The sequence below is a fragment of the Octopus bimaculoides genome, chromosome Z, assembly GCF_046866305.1.
Source record: "Octopus bimaculoides isolate indiv1 chromosome Z, ASM4686630v1, whole genome shotgun sequence".
NCBI lineage: Eukaryota > Metazoa > Mollusca > Cephalopoda > Octopoda > Octopodidae > Octopus > Octopus bimaculoides.
In genome coordinates, this window is record NC_142944.1 from 35918796 (window position 1) to 35941774 (window position 22979).

General features: G+C 38.5%; 1 protein-coding gene across 1 annotated transcript; it reads left to right on the forward strand.

Annotated features, from left to right (window-relative positions):
- On the forward strand, window positions 1-21168 carry LOC106871311 (KIF-binding protein). The gene is made up of 2 exons (XM_014917695.3): window positions 1-1875; window positions 20295-21168. The coding sequence occupies exon 1, from the start codon at window positions 44-46 to the stop codon at window positions 1853-1855; it is 1812 nt and encodes a 603-aa protein (XP_014773181.1). The 5' UTR covers window positions 1-43; the 3' UTR covers window positions 1856-1875; window positions 20295-21168.
- Window positions 21169-22979: the final 1811 nt, after the last annotated feature.

Below are 22979 nucleotides of genomic sequence, written 5' to 3' on the forward strand. Positions count from 1 at the left end.
TCGGTTTATAAAATACACTCTGCAGAAAATAGAAAATACAAACATGGCTGATTCACGCTCTTATATGATTGAGAAAGGCTATGAAGAATATAAAAAAGCAAAGCATCTTAGCGAAGAAGAATCTAAGAAAGACCCTGAAAATGAGCCTTTCAAGTCTAAATACAAAGCCAGAGATATATTGCTTTCCTTGCGTGATAAAATGAATGCATTTTTAACTGACACGAATGATTTACTTACAAAAATTTTAATCGCAGGACTAAATCTTCAACTGGGAGTGAATCATCTTGAAACAGAAGAACTAGGAGTCGGTGAGGAATACCTTACTAAAGTTTTAAAAGACATTGAGGATCATAAATTGAACAAGAGTTCTTGTAACATATACCAAGAAGCCCTCAATAATTTGGGGATTCTATGGAGCCACCGAGGAGAATTTGGTTTGGACGAAGCCGTGAAGTATTTAGAACTAGCCGAAAATCTTTACAATGATTTTAAACATGAAGTAGGTGGAGCCCCTCATTCAGTTGAAGAACTTTTCCGGCCTGAAGGTGAGGATAATGATCTTATTGAACACGATCGTGATGTACACTTTGAAAATACTTACACGCATACAATGTTTTATTTGGCACAAGTCTATGCTGGCAAAGGCAATAGAGAACTTTCTGCTAAGTACTGTCACCAAACTTTACTTAGACAACTAGAATCAAACCAGTATAACCCATTAGAATGGGCTATAAATGCTGCTAGTCTTTCTCAATACTATCTTAGTGTGGATGATTATATGATGGCAAGGCATTGCCTCGCTAGTTCTTGCTACATATTACAGGAAGCTGATGACTCTACCATTGAAAGTACTAACGACAGCATTGCACGGCGCAAAGCTGACATCAGCCGCTGTTGGGCAAAATATGGTTTATCGCTTCTTGAGTCCTCTAAAGAATTCTCTATAATTAATCTTATCGGACATTTGGACAGAACTGATTTGGTAAATGAGAAAAAAAATTCATCGGAAGCTGACCATAATGCAGATAAAGAGCCGATTGCTGAAACTGAAACTCCCGAAAATTCGGATAAAAATACAGCTCGATTCAAACTGGAATTAACAGATTTGGAAGAAAATATGCCTGCAAAATTTGTAAAAGATTTCCCGTCTGCACGAGAAGTATTTATTGCTGTTCAAAAGTGGTTAAACGATGCGAAAGAATATTATGTTATTGACAGCTATTGCAATGATTATGTTGAAATAATGAGGGATCATAGTAAGGCTTATAAACTGTTAGCGTGTTTTGAAACTGACCAAAATCGACAGTGTAAGATGCAAAAGCGTCGCATAGATTTACTAAGTAAACTACTCGAAGCACTTAATGCGCAGCATTATCTCCACGTTTGTCGTCAATTAATGTACGAACTTGCAGAAACATACTCCAGTTTATTAGATATCAAGGTAAACATATTTCAAAATGAGGAATCTTCGAGGACACCACATGCAATTAAAAAAATTAATTTATTAGTCTCTCAAAGCATCGACCATTACATGAAATACATCCATTCAATCAAAGGTGGTCGTGCACAATTGCCAGATAAGCTCGACGAATCTGATGTTCGTCCAACATTAATTGCATATTTTTGTGTCGGCAACCTTTACACAAAATTCATTTGTTCAGATGCGGAGATGAAAATCAAAAATATTGAAAGAAGGCTTGCATGTTTCAAATGTATTGTTGATTATTGTCGTAAGGACCCAAAGGGATCGGAATTTATTGCTAATGAATTGCATATATGTGAGGAAATGGTGGAGCTTTTGCCCAGAAAAATAGAACAACTTAAAATGGACCCGTCAGCTGATATCACATGTTAATCTTATGTTTTTCTTCTATGGTAAACTGATTTTATTTCTTTTTAAACGATATTTATTTTAATGAAGGCAATCCTTCGATATAACTCGACAAAACCAAAACAAACACTCGGCTGTTTTCGTGACAACTCGACAATTCACTTCGGATATCTTCGTGACCTCTGTGTGTGTGTGCTTGTTCTTGTCAGTTTGTGTCAACTGTCACGGAGGTCACGAAGATATCCGAAGTGAATTGTCGAGTTGTTACAGAAACAGCCAAGTGTTTGTTTTGGTTTTGTCGAGTTGTCTTTTTAATTGGGACTTTTAAATAAGTTGTAAATGCAGTTAATAATTCATTGGGTGTGATGAACAGATATAACTTCGAAGTTAAATAGCAACTGTATCAACCTGGGAGAACATGCGAAAACCATGAGTAATGTCCCTTCTCTGTGGTAGTTTGTAGGACTGCGGAAAGGTTGTTATTTCTATGTACATATTCTTTTATTCGTTTATTTTTGCTTTAGTCCTACTTGGAGCACCGTCTGCTTGTTCCTCTCTGTGTGTGTGTGTACGGATTTTACGTACACACATGTAGCAGGTAAGAACAAATATGCAAAGCTTTTTTTCTTCAAGTTTAAAATGCGACATTGTTGGTGTAATTTCGTTATGTCTACATTCCACAACACATAAATACATAAAAACAGAACACAAACAAGAACAAGCAAACGCACACATAAAGAACAAGCACGCACATACACAAACAAGAACAAGTACGCACACACACAAACAAGAACAAGCATGCACGTACCCACACACACAGGAACAAGCATGCACACACACACACAAACAAGTACAAGCACGCACACAGGAACAAGCATGCACACACACACACAAACAAGTACAAGCATGCACACAAACAAGTACAAGCACGCACACACACACACACACACACACACACAAAAACAAGCATGCATACACAAGCAAGAGCAAGCACACACACAAACAAGAACAATTACGAACGCGCACACACAAAGAACAAGCATGCACACGCGCGCGCGCGCATACAGGAACAAGCACGCCCACACGTATAACCCATTAGCTTTCTCTTTCCATTTCGATACGTCAACTGACAGTTGACAAGACAACGTGTACTCACGGGAATTACCGGTCATTTTTCAGTTAAAATTGAAGAATGCTGGGTTTTAATTTAAGAAATCGATCCCAGGACTTATTCTTTTTAAAGCATGGTATTTATTCTATCTGTCTCTGTTGAACCACTAAGTTATGGGGACATAACCACACCAACACCAGTTGTCAAGCGGTGGAATGGAGGGACAAAAACATACACACACACATATATATATATATATATGACGGGCTTCTTTTAGTTTCCATCTGCCAAATGCACTCGCATGGCTTTGGTCGGTCTGAGGCCATAGTAGGATATACTTGCCCAAGGTGCCACACATTGGGACTGAACCCAGAACTATGTGGTTGGGAAGCAAGTTTCTTACCACATAGCCTTGCCTTGTCAATACTCATCCCAACACAGTATTTTAGTAGTAATTTAATAGTCTAGGTTGTTAACTGTTTTGTAGAACAAGCCGAAAATCTTTACAATGATTTTAAATGTTCTAAACATTAAATGTTTTTAAAGTCACCCGATCTAACTTCTCTGCTGTCTCTTTAAAATCCTCCAACCATCATCAAATGTTTGAGGGCAAATTTAGCTCACTTCCTCCTGTCTGAAGTCTAGATCTATGACTTCTTTTGACTCTCCCACTTTTTTTGAGCACTCTTCAAATATGCATGCCCTTAACTTAGTTCTCGGGGCGATTCATTATGACATTTTTACTCAAGGACACAACACGTAGCCAGGAATTGAACTTGTGACCTTACAATTGTGAGCCAAATACTCCAATCACTAAGCCACATGCCTTCACTGCTGTCCTCTACAAGTAACAAAGTCAATGTATATGCTTGACTAACATATAAGATACTTCAAACACTGTTGATTTGTATCTCACCTCCAAACCATTGCTGTCTTAGCATCTAGTAAAGTGTTCCAATTACTACATTATGGCTAACCACCACACAGTGTCAGACCTTTTGACACTTCAGGCTGGCTCACTCATTAGAACTTCACCAGTTCTACAGTGATGTATATATGTGCTATACCTTATGGCACATGTGCTCTATTACTGACCCACTCAAAGCAGGTAAGCAAGGTGACTGAAACCATCCTCTTAGATATAGCCCTCACATAATCAAAAGTGCATAACCTCCAAAATTCTAAGGCCAGATGTCCTCAATGTTAATACCTGCCTGTTTTCAAGTGAAGTACTAATCTCCTATCACCGTCGTTTATATATATATATGGGAAGTGAATGCAAGTGAAGTGGTACAGAGTATTTGGACAGGTAAGTTTGTAAAAGGAGATAGAGTGGAAGGGGAATGCAATGAATGGTGAACACAGGTGGAGATTAAGATGTCAGGAAGATGAATTGTTGGAGAGATTTGTCAAGGACAGATTGTGTGCAGGGGCATAGACATTAGCAACATGTCTTCAGGGCCTCCTTTTTACAAAGTTGAATGAGTCTTTTCAAGTACAGCAAATTGCCAATCACCTCCATCTTTTGTTATCTCTTCAGTGAAGCTCAACATCTAGACCCAAAGTTTCTCACCACATTGTCCCTTGTCTTTCTTGTTCTTCCTCTTTCATAGGTTCCATTCACTTTTAACAACTGGTACTTCTTTATGCAACTGTCCTCGTCGTCGTTTAACGTCCGCTTTCCATGCTAGCATGGGTTGGACGATTTGACTGTGGACTGGTGAAATCAGATGGCTACACCAGGCTCCAATCTGATCAGGCAGAGTTTCTACAGCTGGATGCCCTTCCTAACGCCAACCACTCAAAGAGTGTAGTGGGTGCTTTTACGTGCCACTGGCACAAAGGCCAGTCAGGTGGTACTAGCAACGGCCACGCTCTAAATGGTGTTTTTTACATGCCACCCACACTCCAATCACTAAGCCACATGCCTTCACTGCTGTCCTCTACAAGTAACAAAGTCAATGTATATGCTTGACTAACATATAAGATACTTCAAACACTGTTGATTTGTATCTCACCTCCAAACCATTGCTGTCTTAGCATCTAGTAAAGTGTTCCAATTACTACATTATGGCTAACCACCACACAGTGTCAGACCTTTTGACACTTCAGGCTGGCTCACTCATTAGAACTTCACCAGTTCTACAGTGATGTATATATGTGCTATACCTTATGGCACATGTGCTCTATTACTGACCCACTCAAAGCAGGTAAGCAAGGTGACTGAAACCATCCTCTTAGATATAGCCCTCACATAATCAAAAGTGCATAACCTCCAAAATTCTAAGGCCAGATGTCCTCAATGTTAATACCTGCCTGTTTTCAAGTGAAGTACTAATCTCCTATCACCGTCGTTTATATATATATATGGGAAGTGAATGCAAGTGAAGTGGTACAGAGTATTTGGACAGGTAAGTTTGTAAAAGGAGATAGAGTGGAAGGGGAATGCAATGAATGGTGAACACAGGTGGAGATTAAGATGTCAGGAAGATGAATTGTTGGAGAGATTTGTCAAGGACAGATTGTGTGCAGGGGCATAGACATTAGCAACATGTCTTCAGGGCCTCCTTTTTACAAAGTTGAATGAGTCTTTTCAAGTACAGCAAATTGCCAATCACCTCCATCTTTTGTTATCTCTTCAGTGAAGCTCAACATCTAGACCCAAAGTTTCTCACCACATTGTCCCTTGTCTTTCTTGTTCTTCCTCTTTCATAGGTTCCATTCACTTTTAACAACTGGTACTTCTTTATGCAACTGTCCTCGTCGTCGTTTAACGTCCGCTTTCCATGCTAGCATGGGTTGGACGATTTGACTGTGGACTGGTGAAATCAGATGGCTACACCAGGCTCCAATCTGATCAGGCAGAGTTTCTACAGCTGGATGCCCTTCCTAACGCCAACCACTCAAAGAGTGTAGTGGGTGCTTTTACGTGCCACTGGCACAAAGGCCAGTCAGGTGGTACTAGCAACGGCCACGCTCTAAATGGTGTTTTTTACATGCCACCCACACAAGAGCCAGTCCCGGGGCACTGGCAACAATCTCGCTCGAAAGTCCTTACACATGCCACGGGCACAAGTGCCAGAAAGGCGACGCTGGGCACAGATGCCATCACGATTTCGCTTTCGCTTGTCCTCATCCATATATATAACCTAACCATATTGATGCAGTCTTCTCTCTTCCACATTACATCTGATGTCTCTTATGCCTAATCTTTCTCTTGATACATTTACACTTTATTGTACACGCACTGATGTGCACACCCGGTGGAGCATGCTAACTGGGTTTCTTTCAAGCTTTCACATGTCCTCTGCATTCGCAGACCATGTTTCACTACCATTTAGCATTGCTTGTCACTCTGAGAAAGAGTGACCTTTTATTGCCAACAGAGATAGTAGCTCTCTGAACTTTCTCCATCCTATTCCTATTCTAGCAACTATACTTTCAGAACAACTTCATCCACTGCTAATTAGATTACTTAGGTAAAGAAACTATCTACTACCTCAAAAGATCCTTCTGGGCATTCAAGGAAATCTATTTCTTGTGTGTTCTTAGTATCCATTGTTCTTGCACATCTATCGCACAAAGTTCATGTTCTGTGTTAACCTTCCTGTAATTCCACTGCACCTCTTATGTTTCTGCAGTTTGCATTTGGTACATTGTGTGGGATTTCTACATACACCTTTTCTATACATTGAACAGGGCCATTTTCCTGACAGGATTAGTAGTTTATCCACTTATCTGCTGACGAGAACTTTGGTCTTTTTATTTTTTTTGAATTTTCAGAAAATTTTCTACGCACAGGAATTCATATGATTATAAAAAGAAAATTTTTACATTTTTAAAATATTTTATTTGTTTCGGTCATTTGACTGTAGCCTTGCTGGAGCACCACCTTTAGTCGAGCAAATCGACCACAGGACTTATTCTTTGTAAGCCTAGTACTTATTCTATTGGTCTCTTTTGCCAAACTGCTAAGTTATGAGGACATAAACACACCAGCATCTGTTGTCAAGTGATGTTGGAGGGACAAACACACACATATCTCTCTCTCTATCTATCTATATATATATATATATATATATATATATATATATATATATATACAACAGGCTTCTTTCAGTTTCCGTCTACCAAATTCACTCACAGGCTTTGGTCAGCCTGAGGCTATAGTAGAAGACACTTGCCCAAGGTGCCATGCAGTGGGACTGAACCTGGAACCATGTGGTTGGTAAACAAGCTACCTATCACACAGGTACTCCTATGCCTTTTCATTTTTTTTTTTTGAATCAATTTAAAATATAGACAGTCCAAATTTTTGGCTTAAATCCCAGCAATGTTAAATGTGTTTATGAGGAGAAAGATATTGAAAAACATCAATATGTCAGACTAACAAACAAACAAGGATGGTAATAGGTGGTCGTGAAATGTGCTGAAAATAGCAGCTAAATACTCCTTAAATCACCCAAAAATTTTTTTGTTTTTGTTTTTTCATAGTCTTATGAATTCTCATGTGTAGAACACAAGTTTGCAAAAGTTTTCTGAAAATTCCACAAAAAATAAAGTTACAAGGGGGTTACATGGCGTGCCTAAATCAAAATTCTGCCTGGAATTTCTTTTCAAATTCTACTACAGAGTCAGCTATAAGAACAAATTCATCAACTTAAAGAAGCTCCTATGGTCAACCAGTCTTAAAATCCTCTGTTATGGCTTGGAGGACTGATGAATAAGAAGAGCTGAAAACTGATCTCTTTTGAACTACCTGCTCATTGAATTCACTACTATCCTCATTACTCTTTTAGCAGCTGATTACAATGCTACTCCACTAGACATTGGTATGATATGTTCCGGTATAACATGATTAACTACCTGGTGTCTAGGCTGTGTGTCACCACCACCAGATATTTTGAGCATCTTTGCAGGAATTCCTGATGGACCAAAGGCCTTGACTGTATGATTGTCACTTGCCTTGTCATATGAAAGCTTGAAAGAAACCCAGTATCCTTGTTGACAGCAAGAAAGTCCTTCTATCAGCCTTTCAAGAAGAGAGGCTGATACAAAAAGGTCACACTTGTTAACTTCAATTGCGTTTTCTATGCCTATCCTCACTTATAATCATGAATGCTGGGTAATGAATGAATGTATGATTTTGAATACAAGCAACTGAAAAGGTTTCATCAGAAGGATATCTGGATTAGTGTTACAAGGCAGGATACATAGCTCTGATATCAGGGAGATTTTTAGCTGAACGAATCAACCCCATTCCTTTTTTTTTAAACCTGGTACTTATTCTGTCAGTCACTTATGCTGAACTGCTAAGTTACAGGGATATAAACAAATCAATACCAGTTGTCAAGCAGTAGTGGGACACATGCACACACACACACACATACAACAAGCTTTTTTCAGTTCCCTTCTACCAAATCCATTCACAAGGCTTTGATTGGCCCATGGTTCCAGTAGAGTACACTTTCCTGCACCACAAGTTTTAAATTTCGTTGAACATACCCTTGCTCCTTCCTTGTAGTCCACTGAGAATGCATGATCAGGCTTCTTGATAAGTTGCAAAATTGTTGTAAACAAAAGGCTCATTCAGATGGTGTTGTTTGTTTTCAGTTCTCTACATAACAATGTCCAGACAATTTTGTTGTTTGATAAACTGGGAGATTATTGCCTGACTTGGAACTGGCAGATCTTAGCATTAGGAAGGATACCTGGCTTTAAAAAAACTCTGTCCCAACTTACACTCAATTGACCCATACAAGCATGGAAAAGCAGACATTAAAATGATGATGATGATAGGATAGAGAGGGACTGTTTAGTCCTCTCTGCAGAGGCTTGTTGTAATGGCATGATAAAATTTACACATTCCAACCCATGCCAACATGAGGAAACCCATAAAATGTGGCTGAAATCAGACAGGATAAACACTAGATATTTCCTAGGGCAAATGCTGGTCAGTTGCTCTGCTAGATAATGCAGTCAAATCTCCCGAAAATCACACTCTGTCAGTTTTTTAAAAAATGGGGTGAGGGAACATTAAATACATTGTATAAAAGATGGGGTGGTCATAGCGAGAATGCTTTTGTTTTTGATTTCATCAATCAAGGTTAATCCGAGGTTAAACAACATTTAGATTAATGATATAATAAAGAAATTCTAATATCATTTTTTAACTTAATCCTTGAGAATGGAGAACTAGCATATAAATGTTTTGATCAGTGGGGACCATTTGTAATTATTCCATAGAACACATATAATTTGTAATGTTCTATGTAAGACATTCTATTTGGCAGCGAGTATGTAATTTAATTAGAGTTATGCAAGCTCTACACCAAATAGAATATTGACTCTGTAAAATTAATTGAAATCTTTCAGTGTTCAGCTAATGTTTCAAATCCTTCATTTTTCCTTCTTAAATATGGGTATGTGATAACTCTTAAGATGTAGTTGGAAGCTTAAAATCAAATTTTGGACCTTGAGTCAGTTTACTCAATTTCATACTATTTGAATATTGCAGCTAAATTTACTTTGTCTCCTTTTGTTTACATATGACAAATTATGTTCAATGGAGGCTTTAGTTGGTGTTACCAAATACTTTGTTGCAATTATTTACCTCCTTCTTTCATGTTTTCAAAATATTCTATGCCAATCTTGATGATGTGATGCCATGATGTTTTGTCTTCTCTGTGTTGCTCCCAGAATTTAGGATTGATGTTGGTGCTCTTTATTGCTTGTTTTTGTTGGTCTTTATATAAAGCTGACATAGATAAATTGAGCACATTTGTATTGAAGGTGAATTAAGAATGATAAAATTTTCAAAGTATTTATTAAACACATACACATGCTTCAGTGCAACAGTTAATTTATAAACATGCATTTTACTTACGATTAGCTTCTGATCTGCTTCTTGTAAAATTGCTAATTTATTAATTGACATATTAAGGTACATAAATTAAGTTATATTTTATAAATGACATGTCTCTTTCAACATTAAAATAATTATTTGAACTATTAACTTGTGTGAAGTTTTTTTTTTATGTAAGAAAAAAAAATCTATGAACAGTGGAACTATTTCAAGTTTGTTATGCTTTAATGTGATAATTGTTTGTAGCATTTTTATGCAATTTGGTTTTGTATATTTAATAAAAAAACTTGAGTCATTGTGTATATATGTATTTTCATGTCTGTAGATGTATGTGTAAATATATTTATTATTATTGAAGTGAATGGCTGCAAGCTGAGAGAATTGTTAGCTTGTCGAAGAAAATGCCTATCAGCATTTCTTATAACTATTGATGTACTGAGTTCAAATTCTGCTGAGGTCAGCTTTACGTTTTATTCTTTCAGGGTCAATATAAATGATTACCCCATCCCCCATAATTGCTGGCCTTTTTGTCAAAATTTGAAACTATTATTATTATTGAAGTCAACTACTTTTCCTTCACTTCACATTTCACATGATAAGAAACATTTGTAGATGGCATTGTAATGAAGAAAGTTTTATAAAATTGACCTTTTTTTCTAAGCTGTATTTGATTTTCACATCATCAGATATATTTACCGTTTTCATACTCTGTTTCCCTCACATCTGTTTGTGCTTTGGGATCTCAATGCAACTCATTTTGTCTCTCCCTTTTTCTGTCCACACTCCTTCCTTAGTAATGTCTACTACATTACTCTCCCCAATACCTCTCTCTACTATTCTTTGGAATAGAAGAGTGGAGAGAGGGTGATAAATTCCTACTCAATATTTCAATGTGTAGTAATTGAATGATAGTCAACTTCAACAATAAAGAACATTATTATATTACTAGCTGGCCTCATGCCATCAAAAATGACAACTAATTGTAGTATTTTATACATAAATAAGGTTGTTGTTGTTGGCACTCCATCGCTTACGACGTCGAGGGTTCCAGTTGATCCGATCAACGGAACAGCCTGTTTGTGAAATTAACGTGCAAGTGGCAGAGCACTCCACAGACACGTGTACCCTTAACATAGTTCTCAGGGATATTCAGTGTGACACAGTGTGACAAGGCTGACCCTTTGAATTACAGGTACAACAGAAACAGGAAGTAAGAGTGAGAGAAAGTTGTGGTGGAAGAGTACAGCAGGGTTCGCCACCATCCCCTGCCGGAGCCTCGTGGAGCTTTAGTTGTTTTCGCTCAATAAACACTCACAACGCCCGGTCTGGGAATCGAAACCGCGAGTCCACTGCCCTAACCACTGGGCCATTGCGCCGCCAAATAATAAATAAATAAGGTACATAATCAGATACAAACATTCACATACTTCCCTTGTATATGCACACGCATATACTCACACAGAGTTGAAACGCTGTTTGACTTTTCTTTTCAGCATTGAATTTCACCATCTTACCACCATTGCACACACACACACACACACACACACACTCATGACTCCTTTTTACATACATACACATATACTCACACACATATAGTAGATTATCATTGGCTAGCTTGCTGAATTGTTAGCATGCTGGACAAAACACTTAGTGGCATTTCATCCTCTTTTTACAATTTGAGTTCAAATTCTGCTCTGATTGACTTTGCCTAACATCCTTTCAGGGTTGATTAAAGAAGCACCAGTTGAGCAGTAGGGTCAATGTAAATCAATATCCCCCTCCCCCAGATTTCCAGACTTTGTGCCTATAGTAGAAAAAATTATATATATATATATATATATATATATATATATATATTGGATGAGCCAATCATTATTTTATAGATGGCTGTGAAGTTAGAAGTTTACTCCTCAACGAATTTGTCTTGGGTTCAGTCCCACTGCATGGCATGGAAACTGAAGGAAGCCCATCGTATGTATGTATCTATGTGTGTCTTTGTGTTTGTCCCCCACCACTGCTCAACAACCAGTGTTGGTGTGTTTACATCCCCATAACATAGCAGTTTGGCAAAAAAGACCAATAGAATAAGTACCAAACTTTAAAACATTGTTCCTGGGGTCAATTTGTTCAACTAAAGCTCTTCAATGTAGTACCCCCAGCATGGCCACAGTCAGAAATGGCTGAAATAAGTGAAAGATGAAAAAGGTGTAGGTGTGTGTAATAAATATAAATATATATATATATATATATATATAGTTCAAATTTACAGAAAGACAAAGACAGGTGTAGGAACAACAAGTGGGTATATTGATTTAACACTCAGGAAGAATGGAAAAGTTTTATATTTTGAGCCCATGCTCTTTGACAGAAAGGAATGATGGAAAAAATGGAGAGAGAATGAAAAAAAAAAAGTGTTGAGTTCAGTGGTTCAACATGGCATATATGTATACAGGGGTTGGACAAAATAATGGAACACCTAGCATCATAATTTGGAAATATCTATAAAACTGTCACATGCTTACTCTTTACTCCTTTACTTGTTTCAGTCATTTGACTGCGGCCATGCTGGAGCACTGCCTTTAGTCGAGCAAATCGACCCCAGGACTTATTCTTTGGAAGCCTAGTACTTATTCTATTGGTCTCTTTTGCCGAACCGCTAAGTTACAGGGACGTAAACACACCAGCATCAATTGTCAAGCGATGGTGGGGGGACAAACACACATACATATATATATATATATCATCATCATCATCATCGTTTAACGTCCGCTTTCCATGCTAGCATGGGTTGGACGATTTGACTGAGGACTGGTGCAACCGGATGGCTACACCAGGCTCCAATCTAATTTGGCAGAGTTTCTACAGCTGGATGCCCTTCCTAACACCAACCACTCAGAGAGTGTAGTGGGTGCTTTTACGTGTCACCCGCACGAAAACGGCCACGCTCGAAATGGTGTCTTTTATGTGCCACCCGCACAAGAGCCAGTCCAGAGGCACTGACAACGATCTCGCTCGAAAACCCTACTAGGCCAATCAGGTGGTACTGGCAACGGTCACGCTCAGGATGGTACATCTTATGTGCCACCCGCACAAGAGCCAGTCCAGGGGCACTGGCAACAATCTCATTTGGCTTGCCGGGTCTTCTCACGCACAGCAAATTTCCAAAGGTCTCGGTCAGTAGTCATCGCCTCGGTGAGGCCCAATGTTCGAGGGTCTTGCCTCACCACCTCAGTCCAGGTCTTCCTGGGCCTACCTCTTCCACGGGTTCCCTCAACTGTTAGGGAGTGGCACTTTTTCACGCAGCTATCCTCATTCATTCTCACCACATGTCCAAACCAGCGCAATCGTCTCTCTTGCACACCACTACTGACGCTTCTTATGTTCAGCTTTTCTCTCAAGATACTTACACTCTGATGGGTATGCACATTTACATTACACATCCAGCGGAGCATACTGGCTTCATTCCTTGCGAGCTTATGCATGTCCTCAGCAGTCACAGCCCATGTTTCACTGCCATGTAGCATGGCTGTTCGTACACATGCGTCATACAGTCTGCCTTTTACCCTGAGTGAGAGTCCCTTTGTCGCCAGCAGAGGTAGGAGCTCTCTAAACTTGGCCCAGGCTATTCTTATTCTAGCAGTTACACTTTCAGCGCACCCACCCCCACTACTAACTTGGTCACCCAGATAGCGGAAGCTATCAACTACCTCTAGTTTTTCTCCCTGGAATGAGATAGAAGTTGTTTCCTGTTTGTTCACAGTGTTTATTGCACCTGAACATCTGCCACATACAAAGACTAACTTTGTATTTAATCTGCCTTTGATATCGCTGCACCTCTTATGTGTCCATAGCTTGCACCGGGTACATCTTATAGAGTTACTACCTACTCCTTTACTGCATACTGAGCAGGGCCATCTACCTGAAGGGGTTTGTGTTTTATCTACCTTCCTACTTATTAGGATTTTGGTTTTTGCTAGGTTGACTCTAAGGCCCTTCAATTCTAGTCCTTACTTCCACACCTTAAACTTCTCCTCTAGTTCTGATAGTGACTGCGCAATTAGTGCAAGGTCATCAGCATAGAGGAGCTCCCAGGGGCAACCTGTCTTGAATTCCTCTGTGATTGCCTGGAGGACTATGATAAATAGGAGGGGGCTGAGGACGGAACCTTGGTGGACCCCTACCTCTACCCGGAATTCATTACTGTACTCATTTCCAACCTTCACCTTACTGACAGCATCTCTGTACATGGCTCGCACAGCTCTCACTAACCATTCTTCTATCCCAAGTTTCCTCATTGACCACCAGATAAGGGATCGGGGGACCCTGTCAAAGGCTTTCTCCATGTCAACGAAGGCCAGGTACAGAGGTTTATCCTTGGCTAGATATTTCTCCTGCAGCTGTCTCACTAGAAATATGGCATCAGTGGTGCTTTTACCTGGCACGAACCCAAACTGCATCTCATCTAAATTGATTTGCTCCCTAATTAGTTGGGCTATGACCCTCTCCGTAACTTTCATAACCTGATCTAACAGCTTGATGCCTCTGTAATTATTAGTGTCTAAAGCGTCACCTTTATCTTTGTAGCAGTTTACTATGGTGCTGCTACACCAGTCATTGGGTATGACTCCTTCGTGTATCACCTGGTTCGTAATACGGGTGACTAGGCTGTAGCCAACACTGCCAGATATTTTGAGCATCTCTGCAGTGATTCCTGATGGGCCGGGGGCTTTCCCTGTCTTCATACTCTTAATTGCTTTATCTACCCTGGTACTGTCAACTCGGATAGCTGGTCCCTCTGTTGGGTCGACATACGGCAGGCTCTCTTCCTCCCATTCATTCTCTTTATTAAGCAATCTATCGTAGTGGCATCTCCAGACCTCTTTCTTTGCAGCCTCATTTAGTGCAAGTGTACCATCATCCATGCGAACACATTTCTCTCCTACAACATCACTATTCTCTCTCCTACACTGTCTTGCAACACGAAATACCTCGAGTCTTTGGTCCTCATGGCGCAGAGCATATATACAACGGGCTTCTTTCAGTTTCCGTCTACCAAATTCACTCACAAGGCTTTGGTCGGCCCGAGGCTATAGTAGAAGACACTTGCCCAAGGTGCCACGCAGTGGGACTGAACCCGGAACCATGTGGTTGGTAAGCAAGCTACTTACCACACAGCCACTACTGCATTTTTATTTTTATTTCATCATCATCATCATCATCGTTTAACGTCCGCTTTCCATGCTAGCATGGGTTGGACGATTTGACTGAGGACTGGTGAAACCGGATGGCAACACCAGGCTCCAGTCTGATTTGGCAGAGTTTCTACAGCTGAGTGGTTGGCGTTAGGAAGGTATTTATTATTAGTGATCAGAGTCAAACTTCATCAGTGACAGCCAAATCTCCACCACTAGATGGCACTGAATCTGCTACTAATGCCACCCAGGAAGGGCAGAATGTACAGCCAGCACCTGCTCCTGTTGCTAATGTAACCAATGCCTCCTCCACCTCCACTGAGACTAAGCCCAATGGCCAACATCACCCATCTCCTGCAGCCGACTCTGCTGATGTTACTTCTAACTGTTCCTCTCTGGTGCCTGGCAATGTACCGCCTCTTGAGGACAGCCTCTCTGCTAATGGTAGTACAACAATTAGTCTTGGTTAATTATTCATTGTCTCTTTCCTTTCTCTCTTTCTTTGTCTCTTAAGTACTGTCAGACTTTTCAAACACATACATTCATGTATGTGTGTGTGTGTGTATAGAAACACAAATTGTGTCCCTTAAGTAATGTTGCCTTTATGTTTTATCGGACATATGTCTCTATGTATTTGTATATAATAAGCTTGTTCATCTTTGAATGTTTATATTTTTCTAATTTACATAAATATTAAAAAACAAAAGTTGAGCAAACTTATATATGTTTCTTCTCACTGTTACATATGTCTGTTCTTTTTGTATATCACTGCCTAACTCTTTCTCTATTGATCTCTTCTGTTTCTTAGAGCAGACGGGTTTGGTTTAATCCTGAATATATTAAACTTTAAACTTATGTATTTTTATAATTCAACCAAAATTAATTGAACTGTTCTGTAGACAATACCTAAAACTATCTATCAAGTTTCTCTTGACTGACAATCATTAATATGTGGAAAACACTGGTTATTTTCCCTCACATTTTCACAAGCAAAAAGATTTTCGAGCGAGATCGTTGCCAGTACCCCTGGACTGGCTTTTGTGCGGGTGGCACATAAAAGACACCATTTCGAGCGTGGCCGTTGCCAGTACCGCCTGACTGGCCTTCGTGCGGGTGACACGTAAAAGCACCCACTACACTCTCTGAGTGGTTGGCGTTAGGAAGGGCATCCAGCTGTAGAAACTCTGCCAAATTAGATTGGAGCCTGGTGTAGCCATCTGGTTTCACCAGTCCTCAGTCAAATCGTCCAACCCATGCTAGCATGGAAAGCGGACGTTAAACGATGATGATGATGATGATGATGATATATATATATATAAAATTCATTAAAATGACAGATCTATCGGACTTTCAAAGAGGTCAAATTGTTGGTGCTCATATGGCAGGTGCTAGCATAACGAAAACAGCCGAAATGTTTGGTATATGAAGAAGTACTGTCTTGAAAGTAATGACAGCCTTTGAGAAAGAGGGAAAAACTTCCTTGTCGAAACAAATTTGGACTCTTACGCGAGTTTTAGAAAGGATTACAAAAAGTACAGCTCCTAAAATTACTGCAGAGCTTAATGACCACCTCAAGAACCCAGTTTCCACAAAAACTGTTTGCCGGGAGCTGTACAAAGTTGGATTTCATGGGAGGGCTGCAATCAGAAAACCACTACTTTCAAAATAAATGTTGCAAAGCATTTAGAGTAGAGTAAAAGCCTACAGAATTGGTCCCTCCAGCAGTGGAAGAATGTTATTTTCTTGGATGAGTCATCCTTTACCCTATTTCCGACCAATGGCCAAGTGTACGTGTGGAGACAGCCAAAAGAAGCATTTGACCCAGACTGCTTTCTTCCAACTGTTAAACATGGAGTAGGATCTGTAATGAGCTGGAGGGGGGGGGGGGCTATATCTTGGAAATCCACTGGACCAATGGTTTCTCTTCATGGCAGAATTAATAGTCAAGACTATTTAAGCATTTTATTTGATCAAATTCATCCTATGGTTGCAGAACTGTTTCCGGAGGGAAACAAACTTTTAGGATGATAATGCACCAATTTACACAGCTAAAGTTGTTACTGAATAGTACGAGGAACATTCTAGTGAAGTTGAACATCTTATCTGGCCACCACAGTCCGCAGATCTCAATATTATTGAACATTTATGGTGCATTTTAGAAAAACAAGTAAGGAGTCGATGTCCTCCACCATCATCACCACAAGAACTGAAGAATGGACAAAAATTCCTTTGGAAACAATTCAAGCTTTGTATGAGTCTGTACCTTGTAGAACTCAAGCTGTAATTACTGCCAAAGGTGGTCCTACCCCATATTAAAATAAATTTGTTTCCATTATTTTGTCCAACTCCTGTATGTATATATATATATATATATATATATATTGTTTCAGTCATCACATTGCATCTATGCTGTAGCACTGCCTTGAAGAACTTCAGTTGAAGAAATGGACCCCAGTATTAATTTTTCTTTTTTCAAGCCTGGTGCTATCAGGCTCAGCTGCCAAACCATTAAGCTATGGGAGAAATAAACATACTAGCACAGGTTGTCAAGCTATGGTGTGGGACAGATACAGACACAGGCACACACAAACCACCACCATCATCATCATCATTATTTAATGTCCATTTTCCATGCTGGCAGGTGTTGAACACTTAGACAATAGCTGACAATGCCAACAATTGCACCACAATGGGCTTCTTTCAGTTTCTGTGTACCAAATCCACTGAAAAGGCTTTGCTAAGCCTGAGGCTATATTAGAAGACACTTGCATATACCCAAGGTGAATCATCCACTTCATTTCAGTCTCCATTTCTTTTTGATAATTTCAATGTTGACATTGATTCCAAGTGTGGTGTCCATTCTGAGGATATCTGTCTACTACTACTTGTTCTGGGTTTTTCTAATAAAAGACAAACTTTCAAAGATTTAGTTTATCCCTTTGCTGTACTCAAAAACAAAAGTTATATCCTAAAACCAAGGTGCCCTGTAAAAGGCATTAGTGTGGGTGCTGGTACCAGGCAAAAAGCACTAGTGATGGTGCCCAGTACACTGTAAATTGATTGACGTTAGGATGGGCATCCAGCCGTAGAAATTATGCCAGAGCAGATTATGGAACCGGGTACTGCCCTTGGCTTTGCCAGTTCCTGTCAAGCCATCCAACCTATACCAGCATGGTAAACAGATGTTAAATGTTGATAATGATACTAACTTGCATGAGATTGCTCTTGATTCTATAAGCCTACTACACTCAGTCTCCCATCCGCAATTAATTACGCAGCGCGTCAGTGGACAACAATTTCACTGTAATTTACCTTGAAGTCTTTGACAGTGTCTTGAATCAATGTGTTTTGAGACATTTTACACTATTTCTAACTCCTCTCACATGAAATGAATTTCAACTAAATGTAAATGCAGCAGGTGTATTCCAACAGTAACAAAATGTTTAATTCTTGCAACGAAAATAGACAAGGGAAACAACCAATACTACACTTCCTGCGTGATTACTTCCCTTCATACGCTTTCTTCGTTTGCCACAAGTTGGTAGACATCGTTGTTCGTAATCACACGAAATCTCAAGCCACACTGTTATGAAACTTAGTATCAAATGATTGAAATCTATAAGTGTGTATTTGTTTTTTTTTTTAATGAGTACTTTACTATGCTGGTTTGGGTTAGATGAATATTATCGAGGTATTGTTTTACAGTCAGCTGTCTTTCCTTACATTAAATCTTAAAACTCTTATGTTTTTCAAGTAAGGGATCTACAGTTCTTCCACACATCTTTAAAGACGCCAAAGGCTGTAGATAATTTGGTGACTGAGGAAATGACAACATTACCATTTGCAGCTCGTATATTTTCAGGGAAGTACACATTGTAAACAACTACAGACACACAAACCAGCTTTCAGTTTTCATCTAAAACTACTCACAAAGCATTTGTCAGTCTGAATTATTGTAGAAGACGCGTTCCCTGGGGGGGGGGTACTGAATACGAAACTACATCTTTAGGAAACGAAGTTTTCAACCACAAGGTCGTGCATACACCTCCCTCACTCACAACTAACGCCGTCCAACCTATGTGGGAATGTAAAAGTAGCTGTTAAAGCAATAATTATAGCCTTACTCTCTCTCCATAAGTTATATATATATTATATATACATGTAGGTAAAGCAAATTTTAGAAGTAATACTTGATAATTGCAAGCACCTGTATATGCCAGATAGTGGCCGGGGTGAAAGAATAAATTAAAAACCTAAAATTAAACAGAACACAAAGGATTCCGCAGTACAAGTGTTTCAAGCTTTATACACAAAGAGTCGTTGCATCATTATATGGGTATATAATTGATAGACAGGATGGTTTAAATCTATCTTCAGCCGCAAATATATTCTTTCCCAAGCATTGTATCACAAAGAAGAAATCACCAAGAAAAAAGCAAAAGAGAGAGAAAAAGGGGGAGTCCACTTGGTATTATCCATTGTAATATACATTCACTCTACTCTGAATTGTGGCACAATATGGACAGATTTCGGAATACCGATGAACTTTGATGTAAATGTATCAACTTAAAAGATAAACATATTACAATGGATATTATAATGGATAATACCAAGTGGACTCCCACTTTTTCTCTCTCATGTTTCTCTCTCTTTTGCTTTTTTCTTGGTGATTTCTTCTTTGTGATACAATGCTTGGGAAAGAATATATTTGCGGCTGAAGATAGCTTTATACCATCCTTTCTCTCAATTATATACCCATATAATGATGCAACGACTGTTTGTGTATAAAGCTTGAAACACGTGTACTGCGGAATCCTTTGTGTTCTGTTTTAATTTTACGTTTTTAATTTATATTATGTATACATGTATATGAGAAGAATTTAGTGCTAGTTGAAATTTATTTGTCACATATTTTAACTGCTAAAGGCAAATACACTGCAGTTACTATGGAGAAAAAATCTCTTCGTTCAGTGTTGTCATCTCTCAGGAATCTCAGACATCGATGTTTCGAGTTTCTTGACTCTTGTCAATGAGATGTACCTAAGAGAGGCAACTCTGAATGAACTTACCATAAGAGAGATTTTTTTCTCCATGGTAACATACAGTGTATTTGCCTTTAGCAGTTGAAATATGTGACAAACATATTTCAACTTACCTAAATTCTGCTCATACCTAATCATTGCTTATCTCCATCTTCTCTCTTGGTTTTTAATAATATTAATAATATATATATATGTATGTGCCTATATTGTTAGGTATTCAACCAGTATAATCTTGAATATTTTTATCCTTCAGGTTTATATCCTCACCTGTACCTTGAGATATATAACAACATCTATTAGGCAACAAACCCTTACTGGACTGGCCCTGCCATCAACTTGCAGTGAAATAGTTTTCCCATCTGAACTGACTAAATCTTTTAAAGATAAGATGATCAATTTCTGCTTTATGACTCAGGACCAGTTGAAAAGCGTATTGTGATATTTGCGACAAGATGTAATTTACAGTGTTTATCACTATGCAGTCCCTTTGTTATTTCACTAGTTATATACCCTACATGGATTAAAAGAGAAAGCTTCGCTACTGCCCGTGTTTGTGTTATTGCTGCACAAAATAGAAGAAGCAAAGAAGTTCTATCAAGATACTGCAAAACAAATAAAAAAGTCTTGTTCAAAATTTTGATCCACAAAATATTGACTACATTCGTGGTATTGCACACAACCGTTCTTTTATGATTTAATGAGTCCTTTCAGTAAATACTATCTTTTGTTTTTTATGCATTTTGTATTAAAATAGTCCTAATATATTTATAAATAGTTAACAGCTAGTTATAAACCCAAAGAATTATAAATTCTGGATAAAAAATATGAATTCATCATAAAAGAAAATTTAAAAATTTTTTTAGTCAGATAGTGTTTTAGACAAATTGTTTCTAGATTGAAACTGTTTTAGACAAATTGCATTTAGATTAATTGTATTTTAGACGAATTGTTTTAGATAAACTCGCCTTGACCCCCCCCCCCCCCATATATATATTTCAATAGAAATATGGTAACAAAAGGGTTAAATGTCACAGAAACTGGAATATGGTCCTGACCTGTGGGTTAGAGACAGACTTTACCTTAATTTAATATTGTATAATAAATTACTGTCATTTTGAGTCCAGAAATTATAAATCTGATTCTTAGAGAACACTCATTCTCTGTGGTTTGGCTTGATAAATATTCTGTTTGTGGATAAATGCATTTTTGTATCAAAGATTAGCTCTGGTGAAGTGCTTTATAAACGGAGCTTTTAGACATAAAATATAAACCTTGAGCTCCATAAAATTGCAATTAATCCTTTAGATACCAACCTGAGACCATACCTGTTACTATGACACAAACTTCTTGATCTAAATTAAAACCTTCCATCAAAATTCCATGTTAATTTATGTTCTAAAGACCAGTTTAATAATGACAAAGTTATTTCATTAAATTCTTCATTTTTTTCAAAATTAATTGAAATAAATGCAGTGTATATCAATAGAAATATGGTGACTAAAGGGTTAACTCTGATATTTCAATATGTATGAAGTGAGGGCCAACATTTGACTTGAGTATATTGGAAGAGGAAATAAAAATGAACATTATACAAATGCTTATTGTGGTTTCCAAAGGTAATAAACCATATTTAATTATTATTATCTATGTAATATCTAGAAACATTTTTATTTTCTGTCTCAGTTGTGTCTTGTCCTACAGTCATTGTGAATAAGTCTTGAAATAATTATGGCGTCATCTTCACTTCTGGCATTGCTGCTGTCGTCCTGGTGTTTTGAGTATTCTATATTTTAGAAATCTTCAAATTAAAAATTCTTGGAATTCTTATGTTTGAAGCAGAATGAATGGATCCCATGAGGTCTGTGTTAGCAAGATCCATTTTAAGGCATAGAATTTTGTTTACCGGTGGCTGGTCTAGCTCATCATTTTTGAATTTACAAATAGCAAAGACAGCAGTTTTGATGGAAGTGGCATGATGTCTACCATTATCCTACAACATTTGCTGCTCTTTTATATAAAACTGAGTATTCTTCTGCATGGTCTTGGAAGATTGTCCATCAGAGGGCTAAAAGTTGAACTCCCAACATAGTTGAATGCTGAACTGCCAACAACCATCATCAGTAAACTTTCCAGCTTCCCGATAGTAGCTGTAGGTGGCCTAATAAAACCTTGTGCTTAGCTTATCATCATCATCATCATCGTCGTTTAACGTCCGCTTTCCATGCTAGCATAGGTTGGACGATTTGACTGAGGACTGGTTCAAACCAGATGGCTACACCAGGCTCCAATCTAATTTGGCAGAGTTTCTATAGCTGGATGCCCTTCCTAACGCCAACCACTCCGAGACTGTAGTAGGTGCTTTTACGTGCCACCGGCACGAAGGCCAGTCAGGCGGTACTGGCAACGGCCACGCTCGAAATGGTGTATTTTACAAAATTGCATGTTGAGGGACTGAGCTGCTTCTTGATGTAGAGCATTGTTAAAAGTAAGACAAAATATTTGGATCCCTTGTATGGATAAGTGATTCTAGGCTCCCACAGATTTTATTCTGTTGAGGTCTGTGAGAAGGCAACTTAGCTGTGAGGAGAGTACACAAAGAAATCAATACAAAGAAAAACTACAGCTACACTGAAGATTTGCTGCATCTCTCATTCTGACCTGGTGTAAAATGCCCTTGGGAAGTATGTTTTACTTGTTTCAGTCTTAGACTGCAGCCATATTGGGGCACTGCCATGAAAAATCTTTAGTTGAATTAATTGATCTCAGTACTTACTTTTTCTTTTAAGCCTGGTACCAACTATGTTACAGGGGTCATAAGCACACCAAGAAGCGGTGGGGAACAAAGACACAACACACTCGTATATATATATATATATATATATATATATATATATATATATGATGAGCTTCTTTCAGTTTCCACCTAACAAATCCACTC

Coding starts and splice junctions, on each gene's coding strand:
- LOC106871311 (XM_014917695.3), top strand. CDS start 44: ATGGCTGATTCACGCTCTTATATGATTGAGAAAGGCTATGAAGAATAT.